The 18,765-nt window shown below is 34.7% G+C and overlaps 1 protein-coding gene across 1 annotated transcript in view; it reads left to right on the forward strand.

The window, feature by feature from the left end:
* The window catches only part of TBX20 (T-box transcription factor 20), a 49,254-nt gene that overhangs the window by 27,293 nt on the left and 3,196 nt on the right, over positions 1–18,765 (forward strand). The window contains exon 7 of the mRNA XM_010988080.3: positions 18,279–18,391. Within this exon, the coding sequence (XP_010986382.2) occupies positions 18,279–18,391 (113 nt within the window). The remainder of the gene's footprint in view (positions 1–18,278; positions 18,392–18,765) is intronic.

An 18,765-nucleotide genomic window follows, 5' to 3' on the forward strand; every position in this document is an offset into this window, starting at 1 on the left:
AAGTATTTACATTTACTTCTGTCCCATTTAATGCCTGACTTGAGTTCTACTGTTTAATCTTATATAACTATACCTTAATAGTTTTTGCTTTTTTTTAATTTGCCTCTTAATTTGTAACAGTCTTTATCACTGCAGCCAACAGACCCTGCTTACTCTTGCATTATCAAATAAATATCCTGACATTTCTTTCATTAAGTAAAACATCTTTCTCATGATGCCATGTGTCTCCTGAGTTACTGATTCTCCCAGTTTTCTACTCCTTCTTATAGTAAAGTGCCTTCAAAGGATTTGTGTGTGTTCTCTTCTCAATTCCTCTCTTCTCTTTGAGTCTTCTACCCTGCCTTTTAGACCTTCTCCCCTACTACTCCACCAGTGACCTCCCTATTGCTAAGCCCAATGGTCAATTCTCAGTACTATCTTCCTTCACCTATCAGCAGGGTTTGACACTATTGTTTATTCTCTCTCTCTTTCCTCTTGGCTTCCAAGACCTCTCACAATATCTGGTTTTTATTCTACTCCATTGGTCATTCCTTCTCCATCCCCTTGTTGGTTCTTTCTCTTGTCCTCCATCTATAAACAGTTATGTGCTCCAGGCCTTAGTCCTTGGACCTTCTCTCAGTCCATATCTCCTCCCTCAGTAATATAACCCAGTTTTATGCCTTTAAATGCCATTAAGTGCTGAGTACTATCCAATTTATGTCTCTGGTTCTGGCTTCTCTAGAGTCAAAGACCTGGCTGGCTGTTTCTTTTACTTCTCCCTCTCCACTAGGGGTACCACAAGTTTAACACATCCACAAGAGGATGTTCAACCACACTTTTCTACACCTGTTCTGCTTAATTCCCTTTTCAACTGCATCCTTCCCACTGCTCCAGCCAAAAGCCTGGGAGTCACCCTTGGCTCCTCTTTCTCTCTCACTTCCCTTATCCAGTCAACTAATTCTTCAAACTATATCCACAGGAGTCCAACTACTTCTTACCATCTCCACTGCTACTACTATCATCTCTTTCCTAGATTATTACATTAATTTTCTAATTGATCTCTTTACCTCCACTCTTACTGCTGTTAAGTCCATTTTCAGTTCACCAATCAGAATGATCTTGTCAAAGAAAGAAGTCAGACCACATCCATCTTGCTCAGAGATCTCCAATGACTCACCTTCCCATTCACAGTAAAATCCAAAGTCCAGACAATGCCTGTAAGATCCTATATAATCTGATCCCAGCCCTCCCAGTTATCTCCCTGAACTCAGCCGTTGTCTTGCTCACTTTTCTTTGAACACGCCCAGGCCCATCTCAGCATTAGGGCCTCTGTACTCACTTACCCTCTGCCTGGAACATGCGGCCCCCAATATCTTACTGGTCCAAGGCTTTGTCTTTTGTTTCCTCTATATCCCCAGAATCTAGTGCCTGGTACACAGTAAACATTCACCTATTTGTTGAGTAAATAATGACGTGTCTTTTTAAAAATAGCATGCAGAATATATGTATTTTTAAAAATTTGTCTGAAGGTCTTTTAATAGAAAGGTCTTTTGTTTTATTAGAAAAATTGAATCCATCTCCAAGTATTACAACAACTGATATGTTTGGTATTGTTTCTTTTTAACTGTTTCTGCTTTCCATTTAGTTCAGCTATTTGTTTTACCTTTTATTTTCTCTTCTTATCTTTTGTTATACTTATCAAGTACCCCCTTTTATTATGGTTAACATTCCACAGTTACCATGTGTCAGGCAGTGACATACAGTTTACACATTTTATTTCAGCTATTCTTCAAAATACTTCTATGATAAAGAATGATTATCATCCCTATTTTGTAGATGTAATATAGCTGAAGCTTAAAGAGATTAATATTTAATGCAAATTCACATGATTTGTGACAGCTGAACTTCACACCCAGGTTAGTCTGTTTGAAACCAAAGTCCTTTCTCTAATGTTCATTATATTTCTTTTTAATATAATTATGCTTTTAAATTCTGAAAGACATAATTGTAAATTGATATTTCTCTGTTATTGTCAGGAATGAAATTACACATAGAAATTCTTTTTTTGTTAAATAGGAGATACTTAGTATATGATTCTTCCTTGTACTGCCCTTCCTTCAATCCATACATTTGGGATTTCAAATCCAGATTTTTATTCATGAACCTTCTTTATCTTCTTTTTCAATTATTCTTCTTAATGTTAATGTAAGGATCATAATACATCAACCACAATCATTTAAACTTAATTCTAATCACACTCATTTCATTCTTTAATGCTTATTTCTTCTATTATACTCTAAATACTGGAACTGTATTCTGATTTTATTCTCAGTTGTTGAATAACTGGCTGAGAAAGAATATGTGGGTCATCTTCTATATCAGTTCTTGTATATCTGAGAGGATCTGTTGCCATTATATATAAACTTGACCAGGGACATAGTCTTTCTCCTCAGACCCCTTTCAACCTTCCTTTGTCATCTAGCATTTAAATAGTGTGGAGTAAAAGCTGACGCCAAACTCACTGTCTTTACTTTGTTGGAAATTTACCTTTTTTTCCTGCCTGATAAAATGCTTTCAGAAAATTTTGTTTGAAGTTCAGAATACTGTTCTAGTATTCCTTCAGTTGTAAATTTTTAAAATTCATATTTACAATATAATTGATAACTTCAAATTGAAAACTCAAATCGTATTCATCTCAGGAAATTTTTCTTCCTGTTCTTTTTTCCCTCCTTTTCCGTGTTCTTTTTGCTTCTAATTGGTCTGCTCTATTCAGATTGTCCAAAACTCCTATTTTATATATATATATATATATATTTTTTTTTACATCTCCTGAATCTATTCCCTATTTCTCTTACCTATTGTTTAATAATTTTCATCTCTTTAACATTTTACTCTGATATTGGGAGAACTTCTCATATGAATCTTCTAATTTGCTGATTCTGTTTTCTGCAGCATCCAGTATTCTGTTTGCTCTCCTTATTGAGTTCTTTTAAAGTGTGGTGATTATTGTTTTGTCATTCCCAGGTATAATTCTACATTTCAAGATTGTTTCCTTTTCATGGCTGCTAGTCCCTGCTTTATTAATACAAGGTCTTAAATCTCATTTTGAAAATTTGAAACTACAAATTAGAGACTTGAAATATTTCTTCCTGTTTCTTGGAATAAGTCAATTTCAAAATCGATCACTTACTCCGTTTTTTAAAATTAGTTTTCTTCTTCTGAATTGCTGAATATTTTTTAATGTCCAGTTCTCTTTCTCTAGTTCATGTATAGAATGGGATGTGTTTGTTTAGAGTTAGGAGCTGAGATTAATTTTGAATAAAACCATGTGGATTTTTGTTTAATCTTTCAGGTACAGACTGAAGAAAGGGTGATAATTTAAATTTATTGTAATTGTGCCAGTGTCAAATATAATTGTTCTGTTTGGGTTAGGATGTTGTTGTAGGTAGGTGGAGATAGCTTTGGAAGAGGGACTTTTAACTCTGCATTGATTAAATTACCCTGTCTGCCTCAGCAGCTAGAAATCAGCTGTTCCCTCTCCACACACAGCAGTGCAACCTCATGGCCCTCCTTCAGAGTCTGTCGTGGTCATTGGCCCCACACCCTTCAGTGTACCAAAAATACAGTGTGCTAGCCCAGCACATGCTGCTATGGGATTCCTTCCTCACAGCCTCCAACAGTGTGAGAATCTGCTCCCATCAAATGTTGAAAGATCTGCCTTTATCGTTAATGTCTGCTGCTCAGAGATGGGGTTAGCTGAAGTTATGACAGAGTTCTTTTCATTTATTCCCTCCCCAGGTAGCTTTCCTCCCTGTACAGCGATAAACTGCACGCTGGTTGATGCTTCCCTCACTCATTTCCTGTTAGTGGCTAAAATGTTGAAGTATGCGCTTGGCACTTCCCTAATTTCCTAAGTTCCCCTTGTTTTCTCAGTCATGTCAGTGGGGTAGAGAATTAAACACACAGGCTTATCTCACCTTATTTGTTCAGAATTCATACTGAGTCTCTATAAAATATGTTTAAAGCTCCCTGGCGTTAAATAAAACTTTCAAACACATGAAAACAAGTCCAGTGGGAATCAGACCTTGCTCAGAGCTCAAAGACTATTAGTTTAGTTAGATGAAGAAGGAAACTTCAGGAAAGAAAGTTACAAATCTGATATTCTGGAAACTTTTAGTTTTATCTACATTAAGCCTTGGGGGAGCAAGCATTCTGGCAGATTTGCTAAAGAGGTTCACAATTTATGGATAAGTCCTAGGTCTTTCATAATGACTTCTGGTGTTAGAAATAAAGTAGTATTTGGTTCTAACATAGCTCTACGCTGGCTTGTAGAGCTTCTCAGGCAGTAAATTTTTCATGAAGAGCAGCGCAGGGTGGAAGGGGCCCATCTGTAGTCAGATAAATAGCTTAGAGCAGGGGTTGGCAAACTACTGTCTGTTACCTGTTTGGTACAGCCCACAAGCTAACCACATTTTATAGTGGTTGAAAAAATTATAAAAATAACATTTTGTGATATGCAAAAATAATATAAAATTAAAATGTATTGTCTCTAAAGTTTTATTGGAGGACAGTCATGTTTTTCAGTTTATGTACTGTGTGTGGCTGCCTGCATGCTACGATGACAAAGCTGAGTATATCTGACAGAGATCCTAAGGCCTACAGGGCCTAAAATATTTCCTAACTGGCCTTTATAGAGAAAGTTTGCTGATCCCAGGCTTAGAGCTTTAAGGGGCTGTGGCAATATTGGCAGCAAGGAAAATTCCTACCTAGAAATTTCATCTCCTTAGGATGTTATTTAAAATGAAGAAACTCAGAATTTCATTTTGAGGCCCACACGGTGATGCTAATTGACAAAGCTGGAGAGATCTGATCTCTGTCAATGCCTTATCCTTCTTATGTTTACAGTGGTGGTTTGAGACATGACCCTAGCGTCATTTTAGCACCTGTAGTTCAAAAGCCAGAGGAAAGATGACAGAGTAGGATGACAAAGTAACAACTTGGAGATGCATACTTTTTAATATTCTGTAGATTTCAATTATCTATGTTATTTTTAGCCATTTTCTAATCTTGTACCTCAACTATTATGAATGGTTGAAAAACAGGTTATGATTTATTTTTCTCTTTCAGAGTATTAGAAACTTTCAAGTCCTTTAGGGAACAATATAAAAGGGACTTGGGAGAGTAGGTGTTGGAAAGACCCCAAAAGCATAATCCAGTTTATTATTAAAGGATTAGAAAATACTTTTAAAAATATTTCCCAAATTTGCACTTTAAAATAGAAAAATAATATGATATTTAAAATGTATAAGAATCCAGTCTTAAACTTTAAATAAGTCAAATGTGAGCCTCTCAGAATCCTCGCAGAAGCCCCCTCTCAAGAGGTAGTCTTGTTCTCAGTTTGAAGGGTATGTTTGTGCACACCCATGTGCACTTTAAAGATAAAATCCTACGTGAGCTCATACTCACACTCTCCATTTCAATTCAGGACGATAAGGTTTTCACATGGGCTCTCTTGCCTTACCCTGTATCTCTTTTCCCTCATACTGAGCCTCTAGTTCTCAATAAAACCATAATTGATAGAATATCTTATCATTGCTCATTTGCTTTATCTCACAGTATACAAAAGCACAGCAATCTCAGAATATGCATATCAATATACCTCCAACAATGTGACAACTAAAAATAGTTTAAAATCTTTTTGTGGTTCTTTTTGTCCCTAGTGTAGATTCTACTAGAGTGTTTTCTTAAATTTTTAAATTTTTTGTAGTCATACCATTAACCCAGTGATATACGTTTAGGTTTCTTTGTTTTATTTGTATTTTTTATTTTTTGGAATTTTAAAAAAGTATAATTTTCTTATATGACTATTTAATAAATAATTTACATGGTTTCAAGACAAATCTATAGAACACAGACTATTCAGAGGTGTCAAAATTCTATAGTGATCCTCCACCCTATTTCTTTCCTCTAAGTAACCATTAAAAAAAAGCATTGTTCTCCCATTATCTATTTTTATATAGACATGTATCTGCTTATATTTTCTTCTTTCTCTTTTTCTAAAATTTTAACATACTCTATACATTTTCACCTTGTTTTTTTGCATAACAATGTATGTTAACGTTATATTACATATATGTACATCTGTACTACATAAGTACATAATATATATGTAATGTATCTATTAATGCATTTGGGTTCAGTTGTGTCATATTGTTTTACTTAAATAGATATACAGGTATTTTATATAACTAATTGTTTATTGTGTAGTCTATTTTATTAGCAACCTTTTTCTTTGTATCTTTTTTTTTTTTTTGGTAACTAGCAAGAATTCATATTCTTGCTCTGTTTTCCTTTATGCTAATATCTGTTAAAAACTCCTACTTCCCCTCTTTCTAATATTTAGGTCCCCTACTCTGAACAATATTTAACTAGTAACTTATTTTTTTCCTCCCCCTACTTCTTTTTTCAGCATTTGAAGTAATATCCCTTTAATCCCAGTTAATAAACATAGATTATCAGCAACTTTATTCTACTTATCATCTTTCTCCATTCTCCCTCCATTTTTGAGAATTGTATCTCATCTGCCTTGTCAGGTAATATAGTCATTACATACTGTATTTTCTTCTTATAACTATGGTTTAGTCTTAGTTCTACAAATAAATATATTTTTAATGCCCACTGATGCTTCTTATATCAGTGTCTCTCCAGTGTTTTGGTTGTCTGAAGATCATTCTCTACCTGGTTCCTCAAGAAAGGCTAGTGGGACCAATATTCCTCATCTTTTGCATGAACATGACAGTTTATGGCCTTCATTAACGAAAGTCAGTTTGACTTGATATACAGTCCCTGCCTTACATTTTCTTTCCTGCCTTATCTTAAATATGTGGTTATTTTACTGTCTCCTGGAATAAAGTGTAGCTGTCAAACTCTCATGACAATCTAATATTCTTTCCCATGTAAGTGACTTAGTCTTTTTTCTGGAATGATCAAAAGATCTCCTTCTTTTTCCTTTGTTCTTATTGTCCCTGATCAAAGGGCAGAAGGGGATCCCCAGTTCCCAGAGGAGGATTATCTGGATGTGTTGCCTTCCTGTTTCTTTCACTTACAGATGATATGAAGGGACAGAAACAAAGTGGCATCAGTCCTTTGAAACATTACTCATTTGCTCCTCTTGTACCTCATGCTTCCTTATAATGAGGAGTCCTTGGAGTCCAAGACTCTCCCTGCACTAAATTCTAGTGAGCTTGTCAGTGGAATAATTTTTGAATTGTCAAAAGCTCTGCTGATAACCTTAGGAGCAGAAAGGAGTAAGTTCATGGTGTAATGAAATATGAGGACTATGTGGGTTTCCCTTCACTATCTCAACAGTCCCATCCAGACAGCTGGCACTTGCACTATTTTGATACACTCAATGCTACAACTGAATGAATGTCACACTTAGTACTCTCTGTAGATGTCCTACAAGATGCATTTCTTTAAAAAATCTTCTACCTTTGCATCTTGGACATATTAGTCACTTTTTTATCTAGGTTTGGTACAGAATGAGACTTTCTGAAGTATACTTTTGTGTACTTAGTTCATCTCTCTTCTCCATCTTCACCTTCCCCTACTATCTGGGCTTTCTTCTAAGCAATCTGACTAGCTTTGGGAAAAAGAATATTATGACATTCAGGGCTCCTTAAGAAGTCAAACATATCATGAACTGATTAGTTCATCTTAGTAGTTGTTACCCAAATAACCAACAACTTAAGTTCTCATATCAGTCTTTTAGTCTATCTTAAGGAAAACAAAAAGATTTATGCAAAGGATATATATATATCTATATATATATCTCATATATATATGAGAGAAATATATATACATATATGTATACCTATACATATATATGTGTGTTATATATACACACACACACACACACACACACACACACACACACACACACACACACAGGGGCTTGTATTGGCTGAGAAAACAGGTGCATAGTGAAATGGCTATGGCTCATAACTTAGTTTGCTAATTCCCTTAATCTTTCATAAATACAACTATATTTGTTATGGAGATTCTTACAAAGTAGATTATGCAGTTTCTGTAATAAAGTAAAAGTGAAACATAATTTCAATAAGGTTTGCTAAAAAAACAAACCAAAAATCACCTGGAAGTTAAGGGTAGCCACCAGATGAGAGGCAGGCTACTTGAAAGTAAAAATACTATGGAAAGCAAATGGCAAAAGCTAGTAATGATAGTCTCTGCTTTACTTATTTTGAGGCTGGAATGATTTGGGGAGCCATCCAGTTTGTATCTGTCATTATACCAATGAGGCAACCAGGGTCTAGGGAGTGATTTGCCTAGATCACACAATTAGTAGATTTGGGTTTAGAACTCAGGGTTCTTTGCAACTAGTACAGGACTTCTTCAAAATAGCTATTTTTAATTTTTAATTTTGTTTATGTATTTATAGATTCATAAATTGTTAGAGCCATAATGAGTCTTAGAAACCATCTAATTCCAGCCTACCATTTCCCTACCAAACCCTCATCTTACAGGAGAAAGTAAAGCCCAGATACAGAGAAGGAATATGATAGCACAGCTTCTTAGTAAAGAAACATCTTTTTTATCATCTCCAATGAAGATAGAGTTAGTATAAGGGATTGCATAGATGAAATGAAAGTAAACTTTTTGGTAACCAAATTAAAGTCTGCTTTTAAATAAAATCTATTGATTTAATAAAATAATCTGTTGACAACAACCACGAAAAGGGGTGATTTTTAACAGAACTAATTTTTTCAAATTATAGAAGTAGTCATCACAAAATTCTTTTCACTAGGAAGCTGTGTTCCTGCGTTTAAAATGTTATTCATTTATCCACTGCTTCTAAGAGGAAACATTTATACTACAAAACAATGTCAAACAAACCAGTGAGTTTGAGTAGCAGTTACTCACAACTGACTTATACTTGTAATTTGTCCTCCTTTTTTTCTTGCTTGTTCTTGTTTCTATCTGTGTATGAAGAATACTTGTTCCCTGCCTCACAATTTACTAAAGTTTATTCAGAGGCTGAATGATGCGTACTTTGCATGAGACCTTTGCTCTAGTCACAATGGTTAGACTTAAGAAACTAAACACAATAGTTTTTCCCCCCAGTGGTACAGTTTACTTAAGTTGCTAATAGCAATATAAAACCTGAAATGTATATTACTATTGAAAAGAAAAATTAGGAGGATTAAGTCAAATAAATAAAAATAAACTAAAATCTAAAAGCTTTCAAAAAGATTAGAGTTATTTTGTTTTTCCAAAATGGATTGCATAATATATTTTTGTTCTCAAGTTAAAATTAATGATTTATAATTCATCTGCAATTATATTATCTAAAGTTTTCATTTATTAAGTACTTTGTGGAAGCTACAAATATTGATACGTTGTCTTTCAGTAATTTATAATATTATCTGCATAAATCTTTAGAAAAATATTGTGACAAGGAGTTACAAAGGTGCAGTAAGACATGATGTATACATGAGCAAACTGATGAGCAAGGACAACTTTAAATATTTTGTTTCCTATAAATTAGATTTGATTTTAATGGAGTTGACATTTTCTCCCTAAACACAGGTTTTTTCCTAGGTCTATATTTAGAAAGAGAGAAAAAATGTAAATTTAAATAACAATTTTTATTTAATTTTCTCTCTGACGTGTATATTATAGGACGGTTTAAATGAAACATGGCAAGTTACAGTGACTGGAAGTCTTGACTCAATAAATTAAGTAAGACTAATAAATTAAATGCCACGTACCAATATAAACTCTCTATGTGTATTAACTCACCAAATCTTAATAATAAACCTAAGGTCTAGGTCATATTAATAACCTCATTTTGCAGAAGAGAAAACTGAGGCATGGAGAATTGAACTGATTTACCCACAAGCACACAACTGGCAAGTGGCAGGGCTAGGATTCGAGCTAAGCAGCTTCCAGCAAACACACTGTAACCATTACATTATGACAGTGGTTCTCCAAGTGTGGCCTCCATGTCAGCAGCATAAACGTCACATGGAAAAACACTGGAAATCATATTCCCAGGCTGTACTTCAGACTTACTGAATCAAAGTGTTTTGACCAGCCCTCCAGATAATTTTGATACACACTGTCTTAGTCTGTTTGGGCTGCTATAACAAAAATGCCATAGACTGTGAGTGGCTTAAACAAGAGATGTTTACTTCTCACAGTTCAGGAAGCTGGGAAGCTCAAGATCAAGGTGCCTGCAGATTCAGTTTTTAGTGAAGACCTGCTTCCTGGTAAACAGAAAGCTATCTTCCCGCTGTGTCCTCACATGGCCAAAGAGCAGAAAGCTAAAGCAGGCTCTCTTGTTTCTTCTTCCAAGGGTACTAATTACATTCATGAGGGCCCCACCCTCAAGACCTAACTGTCTACAAAGGTCCCACATCCTAAAACCATCACACTGCCGGTTAAGATTTCAACATATGAATTTTGGGGGACACAAACACTCACTCCATAACAGATTAACATTTGAGAACCACTGCCTAGATAAAGCATTCTTCTCTCCCTTGTTCAGAGGCCAACAGTATGGTGGTAGAGACAGTCATGCAAACACATAACTGCCATCCACCCAGGTAAGTGCGTTAAAAGAGGAATATATTAGGTATAGTAATGATGCAAAGGAGAATGTGAAGCAAAAGAGAAAGCTTTACTTTTTTGAGCACTGAGAAATTTGCACTCTAGTTTCAGAGACAGAGGAAGGGAACTCAGTTCAGCACTGATAGAGCAGGTTGTTTTGCTTATCTAGAGTTTGGACAAATTCCTCAAATGACTTTCAGTAGTTCTGAACATTTTGGCAGAAGTAACATAATCATTGAAGCTACCCTCTATCTTGCCCATCTTCTGGCTATGACTATGTCTCTCACACGTATATTATTCTTGGAAATGATGGTTACTAACAGTCAGAAGAGATCTCTTATAGATACCAAGGTAATGATGTACTCTGTCTAGAAATGGTACTCATTTTATTTATCTATTAAAATCTAAAGTAATGCTACTAAAACTACTATCTCTTGCTTTAGGATGTAACAAAACTGAGCATTACAAGACACTGTCCTAGTTTGTAATGCTTAAGTCACTTAATTCATTTGGTGAGTCATCCCTTATTTTTCAGGGCACAGTATTTTAGAAATCCTCACAATAAGCTTCCAGGCTAAACAAATTCTTTGCACTTTTCATTCTGCTGGAAACAGGGATTAGGCATAAAGTAAACAACATGAGCTGTCTACTCTTTGTAACATCTTTGAAGCGATGGCCCTGATTTGCACCACTGTTTTCAATCACTTAAAAGGCAATAACTTAATTATGCCATCCTTTATATAAGAACTGCCATTGCTTTCAGTTCACTTCCAGGCCTGACACAAGTAAATCACTTCAATAAAATCCCTTTTTTCTTCCTCTTAGAGACGAGAATAAGTAATGATGGCAGTGATCTTCCAAGGACAAAATGAATATAATGTACTTTTTATAGAAAAGCGAAATATTTCACAAGGCAGTGATTCATTGTGTTATTTAAACAATGATTTTTCTTGTGTGTATGTGAAAAATGTTTAAATGATTTTATATAAGGATATTTTTAGGGAGGCAGATACTGCACTCTGCTTTTGAAATTAAATGCTTGGATCAAGTAGTTTATGTGCCTAGGATGGGCAGAGGAATATACCTTAGAAATAAACCATCCATAACTTCAGCCCACTCATTCTTTTATCAAAGTGAAAATATTTCTAGGATATTTGAAGCAAATTCTTTCCTCATGTGAGAATAACCAGCCAATTCTTTTCTAAGTTCATTTTAAATATTAACAGTATGACACATGGCTCAGACTAAAAGGATATCAGCTTAAATATATGTTATACTCATCATTTTATTAAGGGTTGCTCATCTCAATTGACTTTTTTCTTAATGATTCAACTTATCCAAAAAAGACAGTCACTTTCTAATATTGTAATGAATTAAGTCCTTGAGTAAGTGACTCAGCTGTTAAGACTGCAGGGGTCCAACATTACCAGAGTGTGGGCATATAAAGATTAAAATACATGGCAGTTGGCAAATAGATTAATTAGGACCCATGTCATGACAAATTATCCTTTCCATTAACTTTTGTATTTAATATATTTACTTGTACCTCTTAGCAAATGATAAAATATTTTCATTTCAAGTCCAACTCAAGGGATTCAACAAGTTTGTTCAAGGGATTTTTTAAAATAGGTTATACTTTTAAACAGGTGAAATGGACTCACTAACACTTAACATTTTATCTTTTATGGTAGATATAATTTTATAACAGAACTGCAAATAACATCCTAGTCAGGTTTTCTGCTGACTTTAACAGTCAATCACTGAGAAAAATGCCCCTGTTTGGATCACACTATTCTGAATTAGGATTATTCAGATGGGTAAAATAAATTGGAGAAAAGTGTCATCTAAGAGAATAATTTTTTTACCTGCTTTAGATATACTTTTATATGGCATTTATATTTACTGAGTACCTCCTATATGCCAGACACTGTTTTGAGCAGTTCAAATGCCTTATCTTGTTTAATCCTCGTAGTTATAGTTCTTATCACCATCTGCTGCTTTATTTTTATTTTTCCATAGCACTATCATCATCATCTAATATGCTACATATTTTTCTCATTGTCTCTCTCATTCTCATTCTCATTCTCATTCTCTTTCTCTCTCTCTCTTTCCCTCTCTCCCTCCCAGCTCTAGCCTCTTCTTTTATTAGGTAGGGATTTTTATGTTTTGTTTGCTATTGTTTCCACAATTCCTAGAATATTGCCTTGTTCATAAAAGGTGCAGAATAGGTTTTTTTTTTTTTTTTTTTGATGAATGAATGACTTCCCAATTTACAGATGAAAAGTTAAGGAAGTAACACAACTAGAATGTGAAAATGGTTTTATGTGGTCCACACACTCATCTATCCATTCAGCCATTCAGTGAATGACTTTTAAAGCCAATGATATTTCCAACTGACCACATTGCTTCCAATGCATTTTACTACACTGATATAAAAATTAGCATGATAATGACACGCTTTTATCAATTCATTATAAGTTCCCTAAGTATCAATGTTAGACTATCAGTTCTTCTCTTTTTACTCATTGGTAGGTTACCATTTCTCATGGTATTTTATAATTCGTAATTAATTTTGAATAAATATGCCCAAAGTTCAAACAGTGTAGAGGTGTATATGAGAAAGGTAGCCACCACACACCTCCACTCCTAAACTTGCCTGCCCAGGAGAACCACATAGGGAGCTTTGACAGTTACTGAAGCCTATGTCTTACCCCCATATATTGTGGTTTACCTGGTCTGTGGGTATGGCTTGGTTTTGGAATTTTTAGAAGATCCTCAGGAGGGACTTTGCTTCAGATAAAGGTAAAGCAACAAGGACCAAGTATAATCTCTTGCTTTAAATAACTAAGAAACATATAAAATACATGAAATAATTTTTTTAATGATACTGAGCACAAGGCGACAAAAGAAAATAATCCTCCAGGGATGGGAAACAAATGAGATGAGCCCTATGATCACCCCAGCCTATAGTCTGAGAGAGTATCTAGAACTTGGCACAGGGAGAACAGAGGCAAAGCCTGGCAAACTCCTTGAGCTGAGCAATCAGAGCTGAGAGTTCAATGAGACCAAACAGTGAGAATCCACAGGATAGACCACAGGAGAGGAGAACTCTAAAGATCTACAGGGGGTCCCTCTTGAGTGTTCAGCTGAGACCTGACCAGCACATACATGTGAGGAAACTACCAGAGATGGGGTGGGGGGAGGCACCTGAAAAGACTGGAGGAAACAGTTCACACAGGGATAAAAATAATACCTGTTCTAACAAAATGGACTGGAAAATCTTGTGATTTGCAGGGCATCTGATAGAATACTCAGAAAGGTTTTGCTTCAGTAATGAGAAAAAAATTAGACCTAGACTGAACAGTGTTCCAGTCCTACCTAATATATCTTGAAAGCAGGACCCCAAAAGATCATTTATTTCCAAGTAATTTAAATGTATCCCAGAACAGAGCTCAATAATATTTATAAAAGTACACAAATATCCAGCAACCAACAAGATAAAATTCACAACTGGCATCCAGTTAAAAATTACCAGAAATGCAAGCAAGTAGAAAAATATAACCCATGATGAGGTGATAAATTAGCCAATTGAAAATAACCCAGGATTGACACAAATATTACAATTAGAAGACAAGGACATTCAGTTATTATAACTGCATTCCATATAGTCAAAAATTACATTGGGACATGGAAGATTTCCAAATGATCCAAATCAAAATTCTAAAGATGAAAACTACAATGTATAAAATGAAGGCTTCACTGGATGGGACTAATGGAAGATTAGATACTGTAGATGAAATGATTAGAGAACTTGAAGGCATAGCAATAGAAACTATCCAAAATGAAATACAGAGAGCAACGAGAAATTTTTAAACATGAAGAATATCAGTAAGTTGTAGGTAAACTTTAAGCAGTCTAATATATGTGTAATTGGAGCCCCCAAAAGGTAGATGGGGAAGTAGGAGAAGAATTATATTTGAAGAAATAATGTTCAATTTTTTCCCCAAATTTAATGACAACTAAAAACACACAATTCAAGGAGGGCCAACAAACCCAAGCTCAAAAAGCATGAAGAAATAGCACCAAGGTGTATCATAATCAAATCGTTCAAAACCAGTGCTGAAGAGAAAATATTGAAAGCAACCAAGGAATCAAAGACATATTACACAAGATAAGGATGACAGCAGATCTCCTATCAGAAACAAACTGAATGAGGAGACAGTGGAGCAACATTTCTAAAAGTACAGGAAGAAAAAAAAGAGTCTATCAACCTAGAATTCTATACGCAGCAAAAATGTTTAAGTAAATTGAAGACTTTTTTTTTCAGACACACAAAATTGTACCACAGATATGTTAAAAGAAGTCCTTCAGATAGAAGGAGAAGTATATCAGATGCCAATCTAGATTTATACAAAGGAAGGAAAAATAGTGGGAATGGTAACTACAAGAATAAGTAGATTGAATTTTTTTCATAATAGTCAAATCTTTTAAAAATGTAATTAACTGCTTAAACAAAAATAACAATAACAATATAGTGAGGGGGTTTATGTAAAAGTAAAATGTTTGACAAGAATGGTGCAAAGGTTAGAAGACAGAAAAAGGAACATTATTGTGAGTCTTACATTATACTTAAAGTGATATATCACTTGCCAAGTGCATTGTGATAAGTTAAAGATATTTACTATAAACACTAAGTCAACCACTAAAAATCAAAAGAAAGTTATATCTAACAAACAAATCAACAAAGAGGTCAAGTGAAATCATAAAATATAACCTAAAAGAAAGCAAAAAATAGGGAAAATATTTTTTTGACAAAGATGCAGTATTAATAGTGGTTATTCAATTAAATAGTGGAAATGGGGTAGTCTTCAAAAAATTGTGCTGGAGTAGTTGAATATCAAGAGCAAAAAAATAAACACACATCCATACCTCATGCTATATGCAAAGCTAAGACAAATTTTAGATCATGTGAAACCTAAAACTATAAAAACTTCTAAAAAATTAAGAGAAACTTTCATGGTCTTGGTTTAGACAACAATTTTTGGGTAGTACCACAAAAGCATCCATAAAATTACAATGAGTTGGACTTTATGAAAATTAAAAAATTCTGCTGTTTAAAAGACACCATTAAAAGATGAAAGACAAGGCACAGCCTGGGAGAAAATAGTTGCCCGTCATATATCCTATAAGGAATAATGTCTACAATATATGAAAAAATCTTGAAACTCAAAAGCAAACAACAATAATTTTTAAATGAACAAAATATTTGAAGAGTTTATGAAAGCTGATATATAGAAGCAAATAAGCACAAAAAAAAGATGAGAAACATTTCAGTAATTAGGGAAATGCAAATTAAAACTATGATGAGATACTAGTATACGTGTATTAGAATAGCTGAAATTAAAAAGATTGACCATACCAAGTGTTGGTGAGAATGTGGAGGAATGGAACTCTCATATACTGTTGATGGGAGTGCTAAATGATACAACTGATTGAAAAATAGTTTGTCATTTTCTTAAAAAATTACACATATACCTACCATACAATCCAGTCATTCTATTCTTAGGCATTTTCCCAAAAGAATGGACTCATATGTCCATTTAAAAATATACATGAGTATGTATGGCAGCTGCATGTGTAACAGTTGAAAACTAGAAACAAGGCAAATGTCCATCAACATGTGAACAGGTAAGTTATAGCATATCCATACAACAGAATGCTACTCAGAGTAAGAGAGGATGAACTATTGATATATGTGTCCAACACAATGAATCTCAAAATAATTATGCTGAATGAAAGAAGCCTTTATAGATAAAAAGGTACATATAAGGTATGATTTCATTTTTACAAAATTTTAGAAGATGCAAACTAATCTGTAGGAACAGAAATCATACAAGTGGTTTCCTTGGAAAAGTTTGTTGGGGTGGGAACCAGGGACCATGAGGGGCATGAAGAAACTTTTGGAAGTGTTAGATACATGTGTTATCTCACTTGTGGTGGTGATGGTGTCACTGGTCATCACATAAGCCCAAACTGATCAAATCGTATGCTTTAAATATATGCCACTTACTATATGTTAATTTTACCTCAAAATACATATATTTAAAAGAGCCCTAGGTGACCCAAGTGTATTTGGGACAAATTTGGGAATCAAGACAAATCTGGGAATCATCACTCCATTTTCTCAGGTACCTGGTTCCACCCTACAGAAACAACCTCTTCTACGCAGCTTCTATTTCTAGAAACTGGAACATTCTGGAAATATGCATATACAGGCATATATGAACATACATATTCCTTTTATATTTTAAATTCACAAATGGTGGCATACTTTATACACTGTTCTTAACTTTTTTCATTTACTGTATCTTGGAGATCATTCCATATCAATAAATATGGAATGGCCTCATGTTTAAAACAGCTGTATGTTAATCTATTGGATCTAGATTCTGTCTCATCCCAGTCATTTTGACTACATGAGATGATACTGTATGCTATTTTGAAACCTTTTGGGAACAAAGATATAACTTGGATAGTTGCTAGAATTATCTTTTTCTTTTAGGCATACCCTTAAGTCTTCATTCACATGCTACATGACAAAATGCTTTAATCTGTATGAGTATACAAGCTTTCTCGAACACCAAATTCACTATAAGTATTTTTTCACAAAGTCTGTACATCTGTGTGAACTGTTGACAAGTATTATACTTTGAAAAGTTATTATGACATATTATTTGTTTGCCTTATCCCTCAATATGAAATTTGGTATTTGGTTTGTCTTTCATTTAACACAATTGTTAAAAATCCCTTTTTTGTCCTTTGGTGGTTAATTCAATGTTAGTCTTTAGCCCACAGCTTTTCTTGGAGATGTGTACTATATGAGCTTACCTGTTACCAACTTGCACTTTTGGTTAAACTCTTTATTTCCCCCCCTTAATAGCAGCAGGTCAAACTGGCCAATACCAAAATTTTTGTTTTTAGAGTTAACTGCACTCTTTAGTTTTTAGACTATGCTGCAAGAGAAAAACCATCTACAAAGACAATGCACCAATTTATTTTGGGGCCTAAATTCCTTAGTGGCCATTTATGTGTCCTTCACAGGTTTTGTAAATTTTCAGTCTAAAAGCAACAAGAATCTCAAAATGTCCATTATCGAGTCTATCCATATTTTGTCATATACTCTAGGTATTTACTATGTTTATTAGTAAAAAGTGAGTCTTTGTATGACTAATTACTGAATGTGGGGCCAACATTTCATCAAATGTTCAGTCAGTGCAGTTTGTATCAGGTGAGTTTGTTTTGTATGCATTAGCTGATGCAGTCACGAGATTGCAGCTCCTGATAGTAAATGTACTCCATCATTTTTTTCACATCATTAAATTCCATGTTTCTATGGTCAGGTTTTATAGCTTCTTGTTTACCTCATTTTGTAGGATTTCATGGGATTGTCTCTGTCCTATCCAGTTAGGTTTCTTGTATTTGTATGCCTGAGATCATGTTTCTGAGGAGTCTACAATGAAATAAATGTATGTTTTGAACGTTGTCTTTCCCTGAAGTCGTTGCCTTTTGGTTGAGAAAATGACTTTAATGACTAGTAAATTATCTTTAATACTCCTCTCCTTTTTGGAGTACTTTTTAGTTTACTCAGGATGTATCACTCTCTAACCTAGGGAAAGTGTGGAGAGCCTGATTCAAAAGCATTCCTATGCCCGCTCACCCATCCGTACCTATGGAGGAGAAGAGGATGTGCTGGGGGATGAGGTTCAGACAACACAGAATCGAGGTAAGACAGCTTCTGGGCTGCTGTGCAACTGCTGGGAGCAAGAGCACCCAAAGGAGAATAAAGGCAGGAAGGTGAGGAGACCACTACTCCTCTGGGGAGAGACTGTATTTCAGAAGCCTCTTCAGGAAGGGACAGCCTGAGGCTGATCATTATTTTGCCTTTATGTCTTAATTGATTATGCTGCCAGAAGTTTTCCTGTGGTTTGTTTTCCAGTAAAAGGACATTGAGCCTCTGAGTCAGGGCCCAGGAGTTACTTGTCTGTGATCTACTATCAAAGAGCTATTGGACTTCGGGGGCGGTCCCTTAGGCTTTCTGAATCTCAGTTTTACAATCTGGAAATCAGGGAATGTATCTGTTTTACTTACATCAGGAAT

This window comes from Camelus dromedarius, chromosome 7 (genome assembly GCF_036321535.1).
Source record: "Camelus dromedarius isolate mCamDro1 chromosome 7, mCamDro1.pat, whole genome shotgun sequence".
Taxonomy (NCBI): Eukaryota; Metazoa; Chordata; class Mammalia; order Artiodactyla; family Camelidae; genus Camelus; species Camelus dromedarius.